Source organism: Trichoderma evansii, assembly GCF_050947405.1.
Source record: "Trichoderma evansii strain SZMC 28006 chromosome Unknown GGI43scaffold_6, whole genome shotgun sequence".
Lineage (NCBI taxonomy): Eukaryota > Fungi > Ascomycota > Sordariomycetes > Hypocreales > Hypocreaceae > Trichoderma > Trichoderma evansii.
The window spans coordinates 483,987-506,069 of NW_028145200.1; the positions used below are offsets into that span (position 1 = coordinate 483,987).

General features: G+C 48.6%; 2 protein-coding genes across 2 annotated transcripts; both read left to right on the top strand.

Annotated features, from left to right (window-relative positions):
* Positions 1 to 7,479: 7,479 nt before the first annotated feature.
* On the top strand, positions 7,480 to 8,694 carry GGI43DRAFT_382278 (homeobox domain-containing protein; the record flags this gene model as incomplete). Its single annotated transcript, XM_083203227.1, has 3 exons — positions 7,480 to 7,608; positions 7,662 to 8,406; positions 8,468 to 8,694. 3 exons carry the CDS (start codon positions 7,480 to 7,482, stop codon positions 8,692 to 8,694), a joined length of 1,101 nt encoding a protein of 366 aa, XP_083062049.1.
* Positions 8,695 to 19,079: 10,385 nt separating this feature from the next.
* Positions 19,080 to 22,010, top strand: GGI43DRAFT_329682 (uncharacterized protein). The gene is made up of 6 exons (XM_083201952.1): positions 19,080 to 19,422; positions 19,481 to 19,751; positions 19,810 to 20,026; positions 20,083 to 20,385; positions 20,440 to 20,925; positions 20,982 to 22,010. Exons 1-6 carry the CDS (start codon positions 19,197 to 19,199, stop codon positions 21,993 to 21,995), a joined length of 2,517 nt encoding a protein of 838 aa, XP_083062050.1. The 5' UTR covers positions 19,080 to 19,196; the 3' UTR covers positions 21,996 to 22,010.
* The last annotated feature ends 73 nt before the right edge of the window (positions 22,011 to 22,083 follow it).

The window sequence follows — 22,083 nt, forward strand, 5'->3', positions numbered from 1 at the left end:
TACCCGCTTCGACGTGCATTTCTCCCACACCTACTGAACAAGAATTCGTTGCGATTCGCAACGAGCACATCGGCGTCTGTACATTCGACTGGAGGATTTCCTGGTGGTTGATACAAGATGATTTTTGCCCGCCGACTTTGTATTTGTGCATCAATATATGTACTCAGCCCTGATGACACCTAGTCACTATCCCGGAAAGCGGGCGCACTTGCTGATACATAATACCCATTACCTAAAGGTACTTCATTGCTGACACAGGAGCAGGTGTGCCCGCTGGATAACGGAAAGCTAGAAAAAGGAGCTGTTTGGTTATAAGATTCTGGCCTCGCAGTGCTCAGAAGAGGCAGATTGGTGACGGGATTTCGTTCCGCGCCGCTTACGGGGTCTCATATTGCTTCTTACGATACTAATGTGCATGTCGTGCCCAGGGCCGTAGCCGATCGTCTCTCACCAGATTCCGAACCCGCTTCCGGGAGACATGATCGTGGAGATAGTGGTTGCTCAGAAGCGGTGAAAATGCGACTGTCGAGGGGCACAGCTACTTGGTTAAATCGAAAAGGCGCTAACGCTTGGCTATGTCGCTATCCGGCGTGGCATTCAGTTTTTTGTCGAAGATCCGGAGACCGGCTACTGGCTGATCTTCGAAATGTGGCACTGGATCTTGGCGCAACACCAGCTACCTACCGCCACTCCAGACACGCGGTACCAAATGTAAGCACCATAAACATAAAGCAAAGGGCGGTAACAGCTAGGCGCTCGGAATAGAAACTAAGGGATGTTTGAAACCACGTCGTTGGCAGGCATAATGTAGATCGCACGGCTAGTAGTAGGTAGTAGTAAATGCTTCATAGCGGTAGTGGCTCGCAGAGTCTTAAAATATAAAATCGTTATGAGTCTTGACTTCTAGAAGAGCATAGGGGTTTCCAGTTTGCTACCTGTCAGCAGACAACTCTTATTCATATTTTTTCTTCGTCTTAATAAAAAAAAAAAAACAAAGCTGCTGGAACAAATGTCCTCGGTGTAGTATATGCAGTATCACATTTCCAGCTGCAAGTCGAAATGAGTCGCTCATAAGGGGCTGAGGAATACAGGTGCTTTGAGCATCATCGTACATATGAGGTAGCACTATGCATTTGTATGGATGTCAATTGATGACAGCTGAGGCTTAGGCGTGTGTCAGGTCAGCCTGTAGTTCTGCTTCGTGGGGTGTGGCGTACTAGTATGGCAGCCAGCTACCGAATCCCAGCAGCCACCTTGCGAGTCCTGTCCCTAGGAGTCGGTACCTTGCTCGATGGCCAGAACGTCTTTTTCCAAGTTGAGTTGGGCTTGCGAAAGCACGGTCCCCTGCTTCGGGAGTGTGGGTAGGGGATGCTTGCCCTTGCTGTCACCAGACCTGTTATTGCCAGTTCAAAGCCGGCACTGCGCCCGATTCTTTACTTTGTGCGTCCTCGCACAGAGCACCCCATACGTACAAGTATGGTCAAATCAAGGGCAGCGTAATTCTGTAGTATTACGGAGAAGCCATGAGCCAAATGGGAAATGGCTAATGTGGCAGAGCAAGGGCATCGGCATCCAGTGGTAATGCAAGTACGCACAGGTCCAGTAATTTCCGTCGCATTAGCCTTTCTCGCTCTGCTATACGGTGGAAGGATTTGGATTTCTCAACATGTTAAGCTGCCAGACTCGATATCTTTCGATGGGACGTGCCGCAAGACGGGGTATTTTGGCAGCGGCATTGGTTGCCGACAAGCCTGTGTGTCCACCATGCGATATTAGGAGATCTCTGGGGTGTGCTGATACTAGGCGCATCACGTCAATCTGCAACGTCCGGCCATTTCGGCCCACTGACTATGTCCCTTCTAGCACGACGACACGCCCGCAGGCCAGTCATGAACTGGCATGCTAAAATGAAAACTGGCTTAGCGTAGAGCGAAGCGCGAGCAAATCAGAAAGTTATCCCAGAGTCCTGGCGTTGTTTCAGGAAATCATCTCCGATAGCGTAGAAGTCGATGTGGGCAGCTGAGATCCAAGTTAGGTGAAGTGAAACGCAGCTTGGCTTTGTTAAGCCAGCAGACTACTACTCGTACGAGTCGTGAGGAAGCCTTGGCCACGCCGCTATCAATAGTACCACATTCCTTCCACTGTAGGGGAAGAATTATACATCGTGGTGATTAGGCGTCATTCTCGTATCTGCATATAATCGTTAATGTACAGTTACGTGCGAAGGATACCACGGCTGCCTCCGTCATCGACAGGCACGCCAGATATAGGTGGATATCGAGCTTGTGTTCCGTAAAACTTTATTGTTTCACGGCGTCAATGCTAGTTTCGAAGCTTTATTGCTTTGTTTATGTTTAGCCGAAACCAAAAATGCTATTTTTGGTGTGTGATCTGGCGATGAAGTCTGTTTTGAAAACACCAAATTCGATGGCACTTGTACTTCGTAGCCATATTTGTTCCAGAGTGGCATAATGAAGAAAGGGGGGAATGCTGTTGTCGTGGTTGAGCGGCTATCAAGACAGCTCCACGCCTATGTTAGTGAGTATCAGCATCGACGCATAAAAATAGAGGGTTCCTGCTTGAATATGCGCTACTCTTCAGCTCCATATGAAACTTGACTCGGCCTGAAATCCACGATGCGAACTAATAATTCACGGGGAAAGCGCCCTGCAATCCCTACAGATGTGCCTGGGTAGGACCAAGAGATCTGGCGTGCGCTACTATACGCATGGCAGCTCTGCGCCATGGAGCTGCCCCTTCTCCTGCTCTGTACAAGTATGGCGCATCCATATTTCAAACTTCGTACCGTATTTGATAATCCCCCGTAGAAAATTACTGCCGCATCGGCTGCGGAGGGGCTCCAGTCCCACAAATTATAGTGAATATTGAACCCCAGTCCCTTTAGTTAAGCGATGGCAAGTAGTGGGACATATGTAGTAAATCATGCTTAGGAAACTTTGCGCCTTCGAGAGCGCACGAGTAATGCCATGTACGAATATGCTCGCCTAGTCGTGACCCTGGTTCCAGAACTCATTGTGGCATGAAGCTCACCATCCATCACCTGCAACTTGCCTGGATCCCAGCCCGCATGCCGTCGGATCATGGTGGAGCAATATTCGTCGACGTCTCCCGGCCAGCGGGAAGAGCCTGGTCGAATGCAGGTGTCTCACCAACAAGCTCACCATTCAGCCGGAAATACCTGGGAGAAAGGGCTTATTTACGTAGCCCCCACATGCCAGAGCACGGAGCACATTCTGCCAGCGTACGACGACAAGCTCATATAGCTTGGAATGCATGGAAAAAGAGCTGCCTGGCCGTCTCCATATCTCCATACTGTACATGTGCTGGTATTTTGCTCTGATGGCACAGGGCATGCTACAGTACGTAGCACTCGCACGGGGCGACTTGATAGGTACGGCGTGCATACAGACCTGAACCTAAACGTACGAATCATGTTAGAGAAAGGCCCTAGTCAGTCCGCTCCAGAGATCCCAAACCTGTCATAATAGATTGAGAGAGGGGTTGGATGAGCACGCCGTCCAGTTTTAACCTCCGTGGTCAACAGCAAAGCGAGCTAGCACTATTAACGCTCTAGCAGAGTAGATAGTAAGAAGTCAGAGAAAAACTTTGATAGCCGCCACTGCCAGAGATAAGGCTGGTAGTTGTGCCCGCAGCGCTTTGTTCGATATCTTGTCTACGGCTTGGGGTTTTGGGGACGTTGGAGATGGAGGGGCTGAAGCTTTGCTTTTGGCAGCCACAGAGGTCCGGGGTGTGGCAAGCGACACTGTGCTCGCGGCTTCGGCAGTACCAGCGTATAAGCGCGCTTGGCGGGGCAGCCCGCAGGTACTCATGAGGAATCCCGTACAGTGCCTTATGAGCCGTGGGTAACGGGTCTACGCACTGGCTCCGTACATTGGCCAATCGCATCGCGCCAACTTTAATTTCCAACCGTCCAGGGCTCGGAAAATTGATCTTCTGCCAGCTGCCGTCTTGTCGGCTTTGCGCCTTGGACAGGCCTGGCCATCAACAGGCCTCCCTCGTCGCCCTGCTAGTGAACGTGCGGCCAAATGACGAGCACGTCGTCAGCTCATTGCTAGAGTAAGTTATGACAAGATCCCCACCTGTCTAGGCCTCGTTCTGTCATGCTCGCCGAGCGATCTGGCCCCTACATTGAGAGATCGCCAGGTCCCCATCGCCGCTCTCCTTGTTCTGTATGAGCGACCAGGAGCCTCGCTGGAGCCGTCCCGCTAAAGATCCAGTTTAGCGCTGTCAACGCTGAGTGCGAGGGGGTCAGACGGGGGGTTGGGGGGCATGGCCCTCTGAGAAGGCGGTCGTTGCAGAGGCACTTCGCATGGCGTCCTCAAATTACCTCGTACGAGTGACCACGCGGCTGGCCCAGGGCAGGACGCAGAGAGATGGCATGAATGGACCGGGCTGGCGTTGCGGTACAGTCCACGCCGAGCGGGTACCCCTGGGGACTGTCACTGTGTTTGCAGGCACAAGGTGCTTACAGGGTGTGTCCAAAGTGCGAGAAGGCTGAACGGCCCAAGCTGGAGCGGCCAGGCGCGGCTGCACAAGATTTTGATTTTGACAGCTCCTGGTGGTGGACCCAGAATTCCAATCACTTGCGAGACAAGCCTCACACAAGAGCGTGCATTGTGTCGTGACACCACGACGACCTCTCCTCGTGTCTGATAGCCCCAGCAGCCGGGGGTGCAAGCGTACCACTAGCAGGAATACCAAGTGTACGGGGCTGGCTGAATACGATAGACGCCAGCTTGATTGCCTACAGCAAAGTCTGCTGGAGACGTGGCAAGGGAACGAATCAAGACCTGTGCCTGCTCAGGAGTTGGCTGCCAGGCTAAGCAAGAAGAGCGAATGAAAGAAAATTATACAGCCCCAGGAATGCAGTATGGGGATGGGACATGATATCGGCAACTGACAGTTCTGCGGCGAACAATGCCGCCCGCTTGCCTCTCTTTGTGGCGTCGACGGCGCACCTTGCATTCAAGCACTGCGGAGCTGGAGCAGAAGAGACATGACTCTCTCGCCCCGTTGCGCCAGAAGCCTTACCCAAAAATTATTGGAACGCTAACCCACCGATATGGAGGAGGGTCTCGGCGCAATAGACTGAATCGACAAAATTTGGTCTTCACTAGAGCTGGTACTGATGCAAGGGTACATCATGGAATGCCCTATCTTTGATCATTTATAGAGAAGGCTCTCTCATCGAAATGATGTTCAAAGAACCGAGTGTTGTCTGCTCTCTTCTACTAGCACTGCGTATATATACGCTATACGGAGTAATTGCTACGGCATTTCATTGCTCCAAGTGCACACTTGCCATCCACCCCACTATCCGTGATAGTAAATTCGGCTGCTAGTGCCCACAATCGCAGCCGCTATAGATTCAGCGGTTCCCCTTGGGGCAGCCTTGACGCTGGGCGATCGGGTAGTAATATGGGGACTGTTTTTTTTTTTTGCTTTTGCCTAGGATGTCATGTCCTGACATGGCCACCGAAACAGTTACACCGCTCGCATGCCAGCCCATCGCTTACGGGATGTGCATTTCTATTATTGATTCCAGAGGGAGACATCCTGGCTAAAGGCCGCAAATGTCCGGGACGCTACTCGGCATTATTGTTTTCAATTCAGCAGAACGTCACGCAGGCTTTGCACTCTCTTCGTCCTGGAACTTATATCCACTTGACCGCTGGTAAAACGCTGGTACCTTGTACTCTCAGTACCTTGCTCTGCCCTCCTAGCCAGCGCCTCTTCATTACACTAACACGAAACACATGTACGAGTACATTACATGCAGCGATATCAGTATACGAGCAAAGGTATATGACCAAGGAGGAACGAATGGATGTACACTTGCATCCTGGATAAATTGCTGCCTGCAGTTATCATGGGAACTAGACTTAGCACGGGCCAGCTCTTTCATCTACTCGTGCGTGGGCAGATTAGTGCTTGCTGCACGTCGACGGAGCATTGATCTGACTAGTATGATAGCTGCGTATTCTAATGATAACAGATCTATTACTCCGTATGTGTAATCGGATCAGAGCCGTATGGCAGCTTGACGGCTCGGATGGGACTTTTTCTCACCCACTGGCCATCTCACGTACCGCTTTTCTCTCGGTTTGACTCCCAACCATTGTGTTGTAATACTTTGTTCCTGGTTACACTTTCAGGTCTTGGAAGATGAGGCAGACTGGCCGGACCAACTCGGCTGCGTTTACGGGCGCCTCACCTTAAAAAGCTCTACTACTAGGATCTTGTGCCTCATCCGCGTAAAAAATTTCTTTGCTATACGAAAAAACCTTCTGCCAACCCCGTCATACAGGACCGAAAGGGTTGCAGTCTAGGTTGCACGGTAACTGGCCATGTCAGAATACCATTCAGCACACACCCCCGGATCATTCTTACATCGACACCCTCTCGGGCTAAATCCACTCGCACTAGCCGCTTGCCTGCGTTTCTGTGGCCTTTCTATCTGGCTTCCCTAAATCGAAGGTTCATCAGAACAGGCTTTGGACCCGTGGAGCCGTGGCCCACTAGCACTTGTCCTTTGACTTCCCTGTCCATGCTCGTGGCGACCCCGTGCTGTCCCTGGACTCTTGGTCGCAACTGGCACACATGCACACTGACTTGACTGGAGTTGTCAGACCAGCGCCACTTGGGGGCCTGAGTCGCGAATCCCTATTCATTTTGTTGCACGCCTAATAATCCATGTTGCCGCTCCTATCGCAGAGGCTCGTCTATATTGCTCTTCTCCATCCCTCCATGTCACCACTCTATGATGCGACGTGCTCTTTTTAAAGTTCCGTGAGCCCACTTTATACTTCTCCATTCCCATTCTGCTGCCAAGACTGCTACCTGGCCTGGTGTATACTACTTCCATCACTACTTATAATATTGGCCTGCCCACCTTCCGGCGCCCTCTACGCCATCTTCTCTTTTGTGATCGTTATACTTTTGCATCTGCGGCTCTCAACAATTCCCCTTTTTGGCAAACTATTTAGTTCGGTGCATCTACCCGCGTCAACACAACAAATCCTGGCAATCTTTAATTCCAACATTGGTTTTCTCTGAGATATAATCTACGCAAAAGCCTAGACTCTTTCGATATACTTGGTCGATCAAAACTTTTTACTCCGGTTGTCTTTTATCCAAAAGTTAATTTGGTATTATTTGGCCTGGCTAGTCTTCGTGTCAAAATAGGGCTATTGCCTGTAAGTTTTGACATCGACAAAAGTATAAGCTAGCAAACCCAACCTCTCGCTCACACATATAATATCCAGCTCTTGCCCCTACCTTTGGCTCCTGACAACTTGACTCCTGACAACTTGACTCCTGACAACTTGACTTCTTCCTCTATATAGAGGGTTGCCTTCAATGGACCCTCGCCCGCCCCAGAAAGGAAAATCAAAATCATATACCATCAGACCTTACTCATCTACATCACAATCCAATATGACTGTCACTCCAACCGTTACCCGCGGGGATAACTTCTTCCATGGCGATTGGGAAGCTTTTCAATCAACAGATGATTTCCTCTCGCGTTCTGATTCGAAGTCATTCAAGCTTCCTCCGATCAGACAGGTACTTTCTTCGCTGCTGCAAGACTTGTAACCATGTTTGCTGATATGTACCAGATGTTCCCCGAAATCGACTTGCCCTACCCAGATGCCAGTGAAATGTCACAGACCAACGGACGTGGCAGCATCGCCCCTCTCTTGATACCCGATTACGTTATTTCACCCACGACTAAAAGGAGAAGAATCCAAGACGGAGTCGAGGAGGAATCGCTAAGATCAAGCCATATTCCACGGATATATCGTGGCCCTAGACACCGAGTCGCTCCCTCTCCTCGATTAAGCCCATCAAGAAGGGACTCAGAAAGATGGAACACCCCAGCTTCAGTTTCACCCGTTACAACCATGGGCATTCCTACCCCAGTGGAGGTTCAAGTACCTTCTCCCGCTCCTCGGGTTGCTCTTCCAAACGTCACTCTTCCGAGCTTGAAATCAGCCGTCAACTATGACAATGAGGTACCAAGCAGACCCCACGAACTCTCGCGGGCTTACAGCCACGATTACACCATGTACCATTCTCAAAACCACTACCAGTCGTCACAACCTTCAAGCCCCAATCGGTCATTTGATCGCACCCCATTCTCATCCAGTGTATACTCTATGCCTCATTATCATGATGCGGCCCACTTTGGGGACCTGGGATCCGCAACCGCTGGAGCGGATACGAAGCAGCGAAAAAGACGCGGCAACCTGCCCAAAGAGACAACAGACAAGCTACGTGCGTGGTTTGCGGCACATTTATCGCATCCTTATCCTACAGAGGATGAAAAGCAAGACCTTATGCGTCAAACTGGGCTTCAAATGAGTAAGTGTTGTAGCCCCCTTTACACCGACCTTGAGACTATAGGCTAACAACCCCTTTTAAGACCAAATATCCAATTGGTTCATCAACGCAAGAAGGCGCCAACTACCAGCTATGATCCATCAACAACGGGAGTCCGATGCCATCAATGGCAGACGAGCTGTTTCTAGCCGTGAAAGGGACTCTGCGACTTCGCCAGCTGCCAGTGATGGCGACTCAACCTTAAGCGACGAGGGCATCGAAATGCTCCGACATCGTCAGCTAGGAAGCATGAAGCGGGGCAGCGTGTGAAGCTAATTTTGGGAAACTACTACAAAAGACAAAGAAAAAAAAAAAGAATAAAACAGAAAACCAATCAAAAAAGAAGCCACGAATCACAGAAAGTGGTCTAGCGAAATGACATCACGACATTATATAATGATCGGGGGAAGCGTGTTTTCATGTCTCGATGGAGGCTTTTTGCATATTATCACTTCCGGTTACTTCATGGGGGGAGTGGGCGTTTAGGAAGATAACTGGGTATAATTGGTTCCAAAGACTATATAATTCTGTCTAGAAGTGGGAAAGAAGCGTTTCTTGGTATTGAAGTATATGCGCGATTGTGGCGATACTTTTGCACAACTACTACACTGGATAGAGAAACGATGGGTAATGGGAAAGGTAGATTCGCCGAGCTCTTTGTTTAGTATAGCAAAAATTACTATGACGGTCATTTAAACCAGATCACGCAGCCATTACATCTTTAGAGTTTGCCTCGGTGAAATTGTTTGACGTGTATGATGGGCTTTCACAACCTGCCAGATTTCCTCTTTGGCTGGCGATGATGATTATGATGGGAGGCAAGGAGGGCGTTTGGGGGAGGCGAAAAACAAAAAACAAAAATCACGGCGATCACCCCTCCCATCAAGCCTATTTCCTCAACAAAGTACCCAAAATAGTTTAAGTTGAGCATACGCCGAAAAAGAGGTGTTGGCAAAAACCTTGATTGCGCCTCTGGGTCCCAAGTATTATTTTATACTATAGTGCTATACCGAAAGGGTCACTAACAGGGTCAGCAAACCCAGGGAATAACTTGACGTATGATAGAGTAAGCCGGTACGGCGCGGACTCAGCCCCCGAGCTTGGCATCGAAAGGAACAAAGCGTGTGCCTAGTGTAGTGCAAAGTTTTTTTAACTTAAAATTTTTTTTGTTTATTAAATCTTTTTGTATGTATGTATACTTTTAATTATTTAATTTGCTTATCCTCTGTCAGAAGTCAACTCTTTGCCAAGGAGAGCTGAAGATGAGTGTTTTGTGGCTTGGGGCCTATAAGTCGCCGGTTTATATGCAGGCGCACCAATTGGGCGTTTATCACGCACTGCCACATTAAGAAGTTGGCGTGCAAGCGGCACAGTTTACACGATTTAGAAGCCACTAGTATGCCTATTATGTATGTATTTTGCTTGCGGGACGTGGTGGATATGTGGCGGCGGTCGACATAGGCACCACCTAGGGCGCAGATTATGTAGTACTATCGGTATATTTTAGTATATTGCCTCACCACGAAGTAGGCAATTCCTAGAGACCAAGAAGAAACTCCGCTTAGGATGAAGGGATCAGGAATACTACCATGGCTAGGATTCCTGAAGGAGGAAGAAGATTCACCCTGGGCGATCCGGTTTGGCACAGCCTTCGATTTGCCTTTCGGCTGCGCTGGAAGAAAGCCCAGCTGAGCAGATCCTAGCAATGATTTGGTGTAGCATGCTGTATAAGTGACATTCTCTGCTGCATCACTACGTTTGGAATTCGTATTGCGATCCTCCTAGGAGGGGGAGCAGTGCGAAAGCCGGGCAAAGGCAAATAACCTCTTAGCCGAGAAAATAGTATTATCAAACAAAAACTATTACGGTGGCTACTGGTTGCTGTTTGGAGCTTCTTGTGCAGTAGCCAAAAGATTAACGAACGTAAAAGGGGGACTAATGCGGGACGTAGAGTTTGACAGCAGGGTGGGCGAATCGTAGTGTAAGAGATACTTTGCACGCGGCCGCTGCATGGTTTTGATGGAGGGCCGAGACTGATGGGCGCGGCCTGACGGCTGCAGGCTCTGTAAAAAAGGGAAAGAAGGCAAAAAACAAACTGTATGTGAGGTTAGGGGGATGTTTCGGTGATCCATGGCATGTAACGTGCTATTCCGGTAGGCGAACGGGTCGCTCGTACGAGAGCATTTGACATATACTTCGTAAGACTTGTGCTCCGTGCTCTGTGTGGACAACTGACAGCGATGCATATGCGTCGCTACGAAACATCAGCGAGAGGCCAGAATCGGGAATCGCAAGGGTTGAGACCGCGGCAAACGGTGACGGATGTGGAAGGTTCTCCATGCAAGCCAGGGGCTATGCCATGGTTGACCGGCCACAGGGCTGCCTTTTCCTCTCCTCTTTTTGATGCCCGGAACTTACCATAGCCAGGGTGAAGGGCTGCTATCCATGCTTGTACATGCAAAAGGCCTGATGTTGGCGATCCAAGCTTGCCAGGATGCATGGGTGCTACGGCTCGATTCGGTTTATGCGATGAAGCACACTTGTACGAATACCAATAGCCGTAATGCTTTAGCTGCTGAAACATGGGGATAAAAAGAATAGTGCATCCCTTCTCATATCCCGGCATGTCACTGAAGAAAACGAATCTCGTAGCGTTGTGACGGCATATGCCTATTGGGCAGGGCAGACGGCAGAGTGTCTGCACGCGAAGCGAGCCAGCGACAAGCGAGATAGTACCAGTACGCCGAGCTCCGTACTTGTAGCATCACAACCGCTCATGCTACATGCATACCTACTACCTGAATGGTATTTGGGCATGTGTAGTATGCCGTGGCGCATCCACTTGTTGGTTGAGGTCAATATCAAATGATGGAAGCGAGCACTCGCCTCGCAGAAATAGACTAACTATGGAGCATTGCGGCGCGAATAGGAGGTGATGGATATTAACGGCATGCTGAATCCTAGCCTTGCTAGTCGTATTCATATGCCCCCTCGTACGGAGTACCTGGGCTAGTGTGTCTGATGCTCGTACGAGCGAGTACGTGTACATTGTAGGACTAGCATGCAGTCTGGACATGACGCGACGAGCTGAATAAAGCTTGAAGAGATGGAATCCATCAAAGCGTGTGATTGATGTGATGGTGCAGGGGGTGCTTGGAGCTCATGGGTGGTTGTCGACTAGCTAATCCCTGTCGCAGCAGAATGCTACGGGGGGTCTCCCCCTTGTCATGCAGCTCCAGGGAGTTGGTAAAAGTGTCAAAAAAAGGCGCTGCTGGAAATAGCATATACTGGCACGTCCATCCATACAGGCTGCACTCTGTATTGGCACTAGTATGGCAGCATCCTTCCGAAGAGCCGCTTGCTGTTTTCTTGCCTTACCTGGCCTTGGCTCGCCTCGCCTCGTTTTGTCTCGTTGGATCTGATGCAGCATGTTGACGCCCCTGCGTGTATGGCTGGGAGGCGTCAAGGGCGCCAGCTCCTGGACAGCAAGCTGCGTCAGGCTCGGCACAGGAACGTACAGTACAGGAACGTACAGGGACGTACAGGAACAGACAGCAAAGGACAAAAGCCACCGTGTGAAGCCGGAAAGGCTAAAACCGCTCCTCGCCAACTCCCTGCCTGTGCATACAGTACTGAGCCAGTGCTAGCACCGAGCCACCGAGCTCTTTGACGTTGCGCGCGGCCTGTCCAGATGCGCGCACGGGCGGTTCTCCCGGTTCCCCGAGCGGCCAACTGGGCGGCAATCTTTAGTGCGCTGGGATGGTTTTGACATCTGCGGGTGTGGGACGAGCAGGGCCGGGAAGTGGGAAACGTAAGTGGGCATTTTGGGGATGTCGATCCAGTTGCTGTGCGGCTGATGGCGGAGGCGTCACTGGTGAGAGAGTTTGCCCCGGCAGCGTTGCAGAGGATTCTGGGCGCAGCGCTTATGCATGTATGCACGTTGTACATACGCGGCGTTATGCATGTAAGTATGCCGAGCGGTTGATTGGCCGTCAGCTATGCACAAAGTCACCGAATACCACGTCGGTGAGGGCAGGATGCGATTCCACGTGCTGGCCTGCGACGGACAGGGGCACTGATAGGCATACGCCAAATGCTTCGGCGAACATGAGGAAGCTGCTGTTGACAGCTGAATCCAGGCAGTGGATAGGCCCCCCTTCCAGCGCAAGCAGCGGCCCTCTAGTCCTGTAGCGTCGTGCATCTCCGTGCCAATCCCCAATCCAATATGCGCAGCTCCAATGGCGGCAGATTTACGGCCGCGCGATGCTTCAGGACTGACTAAGCGAGCCGCCAGGGGTCTTGGCAGCTGCGTCGGGGGTCGCTTCGCCGAGCTGGCGCGGCAATCTGGATAATGCGGTCCGAGATGCTGACTACGCCGCCTGCAGCCGCATGAATCTGGATGCTGGTCTGGGCCTAGCCCGACAATCTCGTCGCCACTCCCCTCTGCAGAAACCGGTTTGGGAAATGAGGCTTGCTCCATTCAGCCAGCCCGGTGGTCTGTGGCTCGGGGCGCTTGGGCTCGGGAATTGACTTTCCGGCGCTGCCATTGGGTGCCGCGTACGTGAGCGCCACAAGCGTGCCAGCGGAAGCCCAGTTGAGCCACTCCAGTTCAGCCACCGACCTCGCAAACTCTTGCCGCGCCCTCAGAGCTCTGGTGGGTTTGGTGGGCTTGTGGCTGGCCTTGGTCGGATCTCGCTAACGCTTTTGCATGTAGGTAAGTCGCAGTGATCTCGATATCGGTAAAACTTACTGCCATCCTTGGGACTGCCGAATTACCTTACTTGTGCATGCATAAGCGGTGCTAGCAGCATGGCTAGCAGCATGGCTAGCAGCATGGCTAGCAGCTTGCCTGCAGGGTACGGAGCAAGTGCCTGTATATCGCAGGTCCTCTAACGTGCATCGTTGCGCCCTGTCCATCGCTGGTCACGTTTCTGCTGATGGCCTTGCCGTCTTTGAGGGCATCAGAGCCCGTTGCCTATGATTCGTTTACTACATGCGGAAATTTAACCAACAAAACGCCAAAAAAAGATTCCGAAGCCGGGGCGCCCATGCTCGTCTAAACGGTGCAACGTGGGGGCTATGGGTCCTTGCTGATACAATACCTACTACTACCACTACTAGCAGTATGTGTAGTATACATACTAATGATAGCGGTGCTCCGTATTGGTATAGCAATGTGATAGAATACTTTGCATGACAAGCATGAGCAGGCAGTGGGCTATTGCGGAGAACAGCACTCGACAATCTAGTCTAGGCCTCAGGTCGTTCTGCAGAAGCTGAGGAAGGCCCATTAAACTATTGCCAAAGGTGGGTTTTGGAAGGATGAATAGTACGTGTCGACTTCTCGGTATGTTCTTCGGCAAGATCTTTTGAGATGATATGAGACTTACATACTATAGCTAGCGGGATATCCGATGGAAGTGGTGCAAATTGCATCGCGGCTCGCGTCTAAGTTTACGCATGGCTGGTCTGCTATGTACAAGTTTGACATGGTGGATTTCGACGATCTCTTTTTTTCGCCTTCGTTCTTAGATAGCTTGCACGCCAAGTACGCGTACGACTGACATGACATGACATGACACGAGCCCACCCTTCATTTAGACTATTCCCCCGAGATTTGTTCGGGATGTGGGTTCTTATACTACTGTACCAGTTGGCACCGCTACGCTGCCTCGGCCGATATCTCATATCAAGCGTGGGTCGCCGCCCGCCACGCTTCTTTAGCTCGCATGACGGACTCCAGGTGTCGAGATGAACTCTCTGCTTCATCAGCCTTGCAGGCAGCAAGCCCCTTTTTGCCCCTCAGCAGAGGTACCCCTCGGATGCCCCTCAATATTACTATCAATCATTAGCGTCGACACGTCCACTACTGGCACTCCTGCTAGCACTGTTCTAGCAGTGCAACTAGTAATGAGCAGATTAATCTATGGAGTTTGAACGACTTAGCTTGACATTTAGTGTCCTTCAAGAGAGGCGCTATCCGCCGTATATGCGGAGGACTAGTCTCTGATCTACCCAGCGATTTTGGTTGACGGATTATCCGATCATTAGCTAATCCTAGGATTATTGTCTTCTTTGTATTAAAGTTGGATCTAAAAAATCATTGACGTTCAGCTCAACTCCAGGGGGCGTGAACTGAGAGATACGAGCAATGCGACCCGTGAGGCAACATGGCGTTTGTCCAGTTTCTCGAAACACTTCCCGAAAGGTTTACGGGAACATCTTCCCGCACACTGGGGAAAAGGACATTCCCGGTGGCAAAATCTTTTCCTGACAGTGGCAAAAGTTTGACGTTCCATTACTAGAAAGACGCTAGGGAAGTTTTTTTTTTCTCCTACGAACCTGTTTGCCGTCTGGAAGCAACTTTAGGTGTTCTAGCGGCCACTCAAATTTTGATAGATGTAGCGTTGGATTTTAGTGCATGTAACATTTGCGAAATTTGAAAATTTCATGATGGCAGCTGAAAGAATGGAAGACGCCCTTATGGAGTTTAGTTAGGCGCCAAGACACCGGACAATTATTGAAATGAGGGCGAGGAGATTGGTAGCACGTTGAATCCAAGGCGTGAACAGTTTCGCAGAAAGGTTCTCATGGAAAATGAAGTAGTACTTCACCAGTAGCCAGGTAGATGACTCGTGCATTCAAGATTCATCTATCTCAGTAGACTTGCAAAACAATTATTCGGTTTCAAGGCGTTAAACGACATACAACGTATGTCGTGAGTGAGCTGCCAAGTCAATGATGCAAGGTATGGTTGTAAAGCTCACATCGTATGTATTTGTGAGTGTAAAAAGGGGGAATAAATAAAAAAAAGCTGTCGATGTCCGGTTCATTCATAGGATACATTCCTGGGAACAAGTCACTTAAAAATGAAATAACTCGTGCGAAACATCTCCTTGCTAAGAAGTGAAATAAGAAATATATAACTGTTTGCTTTATATGAGTGATTGCATTTAGCCATATACGAATTTCAAGGCTACTTGTGCATTTTTCTCGTATCGTGAATATATCTTCGTATTCAATCACTGCCTTCTATTGATATGTTGATTCGCTCAAGGCGCCAATCGTTGCCGCTATGAACTAGCGATTCCTCTTTCTATTATATCATATTGGAGTTTGGTGTCTGTGTGAATATTGCAACTGTGTAGAATAGTCTGATAGTTTGATGTGACTGTATTACTTCTAACGTGTGCCATCGCATATTCATAAGCTAATGTTGTATGTCATTGCACCGAGATATACTATTAAAACAGCGCACAAACATTACAGCTTATATATTGTGAAGTCTGAATTGCTCGTAGTCTAAAAGAAATGAATTTCTCACTTTGCAGAAATATGTACTTGGAAAGGTTAGCAACTGAGTAGATGACTGCCACTTACCACTATGCGCGAGCTTCATTTACGATATACACAGCTCATGGATTCAATTGATCAAGTTATGAAAAAGGTTTCAATGACGTACTTTAATATAAATAGAATAATTTGCGCAAAAAAGGTTTACGATTGGTGGTTTCTTTTGGCCTTGTATGAACATCTCAAGATTTGTTATATAATATCACGACAGATGAAGAACCAATACATGCCAGCTGTAGTATAACTCATAGTTATAATTAATGGAAGTTGATGCGAAATAGCCAATCACTCCTAAGTCCATGAATTTTGTTATCTAAGCCGATTAATCGATCAGTAAAATTAAATCTCACGCTGCTATCTTAAGATGCCTGAGCAATATGGAAGCTTGACGTACGCTTGCCTCACGAGTAGCTATCTGAAGTTTATGTTCTTACATTCAAAAGGCATTAATTAACATGCTAGTTAGAAGGTGAGAAGAAGTAATAGCTCTTAATAAGCCCAGACACACAGCGTGCCTATAACTGGCCAAAATGCATTTTAAGCTGTGCTTGCGAATACGCTTTTTGCGGAACGATCTCCTCTTGGGTGTGCTAGTTGCTGGATAAATGAGAAGGATATAACAAATTCTTTACTATTTCCCCTACGGTCTCGATTAATGTATATGTAGGTTACAATATATGCAGCGCGTGTCACGTATTTTGCATATGCTGTGCCTTGCATGTTATACAGTACGTTGCATTTGCCGCAGGCCAAACAGCTGGCGATGCTTTATTGGTAGCCTGATTGAACAAACCTTTTCGTACCCAATAATGCAATTAGCTGGAAAATAAATGTAGTCATTCGTTGATGTCATTCCTGTTTTGGGCTGGTTTCAACGATACATCCCAATTATAATACACCGGCCACATTCTAGCTCTCCGGTTTATTAATAAACCATGTTACCCTAAGACATTGATATTGATCTACGGCACGGCACCCTGCAACTTCGTTTATACTCTTCAAAAACGGTATTTCATGGGGACGAACGATGCGCCGAGTCCTGGGCGCGAAAGACAAAGTCATTGAGGCGCCATTCTTAATATTGTTATTTTTCGTTTTATGAAGCAGGGATCTTAATGTCGAGGCATTTAAAAAAAAGGGTATCGTATCGTAGAGAGCACATCAATATGAAAGGAAAAGGAATGCTATTTTGTCCATGAACTATTCATCTCAATTAATTAACCTCGCGATATTATGCACATTACTAAACACCATGAGATCTGTGCAGTAGTGTACACGCGCCAGGATATATCTGCTTCTAGTGTCATCAGAACTTTACTACATCATCTCTAATATATTAGCCACGGATCTGTCTGGTTGCGAGATTGACCTCAATACCACACTGGATCTGACATCATCATCATTAAGGACGAAAATCTCATGTTTGGCGGCAAATCCCTGAGCACCCGGTAAGAGGAGGATCAAGCATGCTTCAGCAGCGTGTCGGTAGTAGCAACGGCGGCGATGTAAAAAGAGACCCGAAGCGTGGGGAGAGCCACTGATGACGAGAGTGAACAAGAAGGCACCACTTCAATAAAAAGACTCTAAAGAACTCCCGCCAAAAGTGAATAAGATCACTCGATGTGACATCACTCACTATCATTTAGCGATAACGATTGGACTATTTGCTTAATAATTACGTAGCTTAGGTCTTTATTAATCACATAATGGTTTCTGTGAACTTCGAAAATATCTTTAATTATGCAACGGCCTGTGATACATATCATCACACAAAGCTTGATGATGACTGGCTACTGAGGCTCAATCTTTCCTCGATTTTCGCCTTTCCTCGGCGCAAAGCGGAAGAGAAGATGTAGCAATGAAACGAGTTTCTTGGGGTATCTAAAATAATAAATATGCTCGGCCGAGAAGATTTGGTCATAGAAAATTTTGTACTCATGATCAATATCGCAGCTTTACGAGTCAACAGATATTGTAGCGAGTTCCCCCCTCTTTATTATCAGTTCCTCTTTGTCCCTCTCCTTTTATTTTATCTTCTTTTATGAACCTGTTCTTCTACTTCTGAATTTTCTTGTCAATACCACCCGTATCACTGTATTCATTGCATTTATGATTGCATTTAGCGTTGAAAGCCTGCTGCATTCAATGTGATAAAATTCAAAACCTTCTTAGTTTGCTCTGGGGGCGGGGGGCTAAAAACGTCGTGAAAAGATATGTATGCTTGATTGGTCATTCATAGGTCCTCGTCCTAAAATGTAAGGCAAGAAACTGCAAGGAGCTCTACAATTTTGGAATGTTGCGTAAATACCAGGGGATCCTCTCATTGGATAAACAAAACATGAGCTATTTTTACCTCAGCCTTATTTCTGATGAGACATAGTCTATATATAAGCATACCTCTCGCCGCATTCTGTAAGCCCCTCTTAAAAAAGAAAATCAGGAATTCTCTCTTTTTCTTTCAACTCACACCTACGCTCTATGAACCAATGGCAAGGTACTCATTTGAGGGCTACACACGCCCGGTCAAGTTTACCTTATGACGTCTGCTACTTGTGACTCTTTCCAGCTTAAAATAGCCGCTTATTTATGCCATTTCATAATAATTAACAAATGTAAGCGTTATTTAAACCTAATATGGCGTGTTACCTACGCAGCCTTGGAGGTTGATGACTGAATAGGAAAACAGTATATGCCCGAGCTCATTGGTGGCATCCGTCGGCGCCGTACGAGCTGTACGAGCAGTACGGCTCTTTATCAGCACGGCGACGTAAGCCGGAGGCTGCCTGTGACCAGAAACCGACATGGCCGAACGTAGGCGCCGCGCACGTGTGACACACTTTGATAGAGGATTTGGACACGTCGCTAGAAGGAAGTGTCAGAAGTTATTCTATATTAGCGGCCAGTCGGAATCGCGAGCCAGAGCAATGTGCTGCTATCAAAGCTGAACGTGGCTGGCTGGTGGCTGATATTAAAGAGCTTGACACGCTGGTATCGGGTTTAAGTCAAAACCCGAGTCAAGAGAGCCAGATGCGTTTATAAGCTGCCAGGCACTGGCCTTAGCTAATACATTCAATTGGCTGGCGATTGATAATTGACCGTTTAATCGGGCGATCGGACGTCGGACTTCGGCGCAAAAACTTCCCGGATTAAAAAACGTGACTTCGCGCCGAGACGGCGCGGGCATTAATCAGCCTAGAGTCTAGGTTGCTAGGTTCTAGAGCGAGCTGGGTTGATATTCACGTCACGATTCTCAGATATTGTATCTGCACTTCGTCTGAGTTGAGTGCACCAGAGAAGAATCGTTCTGTTTCGGGTTCCAGCGCTATATAGAAGCCCTGGTGGCTTCTGTCGTGTCTCACCACGTCGAACTGCCCTGTGACAGCCTGCCAACTGCGCATGTGACTCTCCTTTTTCTCGCCATGTCGTCGACCGATGCCGTGACCCAGGCCGACGCCTCCGCAGCGTCTATGCAAGGCACGGAGCCCCTTGCCTGCGTTTCATGCAGGGCGAGGAAGCTCAAGTGTGATCGAACGAAGCCTGCCTGTACTCGCTGCGTCAAAGTAAACAACGAATGTGTGTATCCTGAGTCACGAAGGAAACCAACCTTCAAGCGGCGCAATGTCAAGGAGCTGGAAGCTCGATTAGGTATTTTATATCCGTAAAGAGTCCGTCATAGTATGCAAATTTACTCATTCCTCCATAGCTCAAGTGGAAGAATACCTCAAAGAGGTCAATAGAGGGGGCAATGACGATGGGGCAATCATTTTGGACGAACCTGATATTACTCTGGGCGACCTTCCATTCCCCGCTGATAATATTAGCCAGGATGCCAGCACCGCATCGGATCCAAATATGTCTTTTGATATACCAACCCTTGCTGGCCAAGATGATGGTACTAGCACCTTTATGAATGGTCAGTTAATGGGGCTAGGCATGTCTGAGACGCTGCCTCCCTTCGAGGTGATTGAGGAACTGTAAGCTGGACATTACCACTCCTTGTCTCCTTGACATTGTAAGTGCTAACAGCTGTAGGCACAACGTCTACTTTTCGACGCACTATCACTATCTTCCCATTATTCACTCTGGCCGGTACTACCAGTCATTTTATGGACCGCCAACGAGAAAACCACCAATGTGTTTACAATACGGAATCTGGGCATATTCTGCCAGCGGACATCCCAAGTACGATCAGTACGCCGAAGCTTTCTATAAAAGGGCTCGGCAATACATAGAATCGGATGAGATGAGAGTGAGTCAACTTCTTCCCCTAGTTATTTGCCATGTTCTCTAACTCGGCATGTCCAGAGCGATGGCGAGCATTTTGTTACGGTAAATCACGCTCAAGCATGGGCTATCATTGCCAGCTATGAGGCTAAAACAATGTTATTTACGAGAGCATCCATGAGTGCTTCTCGCTATGTTCGACTTGTCCAGATGCTGGGGCTGGATAGGCTTGATAGAGAAGGAGACGATATCCCCCCTACGCTCGGCCCAATTGCCAATTGGACAGAGCTCGAAGAGCGGAGGAGAGTTTTTTGGGGCGCATTTGCAATTGACTCACATGCAAGCATGGCCACGGGCTGGGCAAATATGATTAAATCCGAAGATGTAAGACCATATTAGCTCGATTGCTTTGAGATATATAATACTGACATGTTTTAGGTAATGACGCGCCTGCCAGCTTCCGAAGAGGCATTTGTGTCGGGGAATGAAGAGAAAACAGTATTTTTAGAAGAAGTATTTACGGGAGCGCCTTTCGAGAGCTTTTCTGGCGCTATTGTCATCTGCGAGGTCTTCAAGATTATCTTACGACACGTTCACGGGGCAAAACCTTCTGACCACGCCGATGATCTGTTAAACGGCTTGTATTGGAAGCGCCATCGCGATCTCGACAATAAGCTATCGAGTCTTTTCATGTTTCTACCCGAGAAATTCCGCCTACCGCAAAGGATTGGGGACCCATCTGCGGTGCATGCAAATCTGAATTTGCACGCTTCCATTATCTGCCTACATCATGCTGCCATTGAGACCGCGGAGAAGTATGGTTTTAATGAGAATATTAAGCAGAGCAGCCTATGCAGACTGAGGGCTGCCGCCGAAGAAATCGTCAATATTATCAAAATGACATCGCATCACACCTCATTCTTCGTACGTATTTTTTTCTCCGACTGACTCTTTAATTTTAAACTAACAACGGTAAACAGAAAACTCAGCTCTGTGCACTCTCCTTGTATTGTGCTACGACTGTATATGTTTACCTGGCCAAGGATGACCCTGTGGCTGGCGTGACTCCCATCGACATTTCCAACCTAGAAATTATTATCAACGCAATGGAGGCCATCGGCCGCGTTCACATGGTTACAACCGCCTTCCTGCAACAAGCGTGCCTTGATATCGAGCTAAATGGCTTGACATCAAGTCTCAAACTTCCATCCCTATCAAAATACCGCGATCTCTTTGGTGGCCCGGCATCCAGTATCCCCCTACTAGCCCGAAGCTCGGTTTCGAAGCACACTGAAATGTCACCACCGTTACCCGGAAGGCTACCGCTTGGTATGCCCAAGGGCTATAGGCGGCCGACTGGTTTAAGAATGAGCAAACCACTTGGCTCTCTAACAGGCGTCCAGCCAGAGGCACGTCACACAACAGACTGCTTCAATGCTATTCTCGGCGCCGTTACCCGAAACGTGGCGCCAAAAAATTCCGCCGCCCCTGTTAGCAATAAGCGGAGGCGTGTAGCCGTAAGCCCTGTGCCGGAGCCGGCTAACTCCAAGACATCTGGGACATCGGCGGCTAGCAACTTCCGCTACAACATCAGTGGAGGGTGTGCAGAAACCTCTGCAAACCAAGCTTGCGGAAATCTGTGGCCTCAAGGGGAGATAGATATGAATGTTCAAGTGGTTGATCCGATCTTTGCACTTCCGGATCGCACCACTTCATCAGAATCATCACCGGCACAACGCGGAGCCTGTACAGAGGCCTTTTCAGGTAGCAGCCATACCTCACCCGGACTGGGCCTTGGAAATACGCCCGAAGAAAATAGGATAGACCTTCGGCAATTCCAAGGCCGTATTGCAACGCCGATTTGGCAGAGCACGGAAGAGGGGCTTTTTACTCACATAACAGAAACAATCGCTCAATTCTCGGGAGATGGTGATGATCCCTGGGCGATACTAAACGGAGATAATAGTTGGAATGGTGGCACTACAACATTGTGAACGGCGTTTGGGTGCGAGAATTAACAATCATTATTGAGCATACTTTAGAAGCCGATTAATTACGCGGCTGTGGACGAGGGAAGATTTC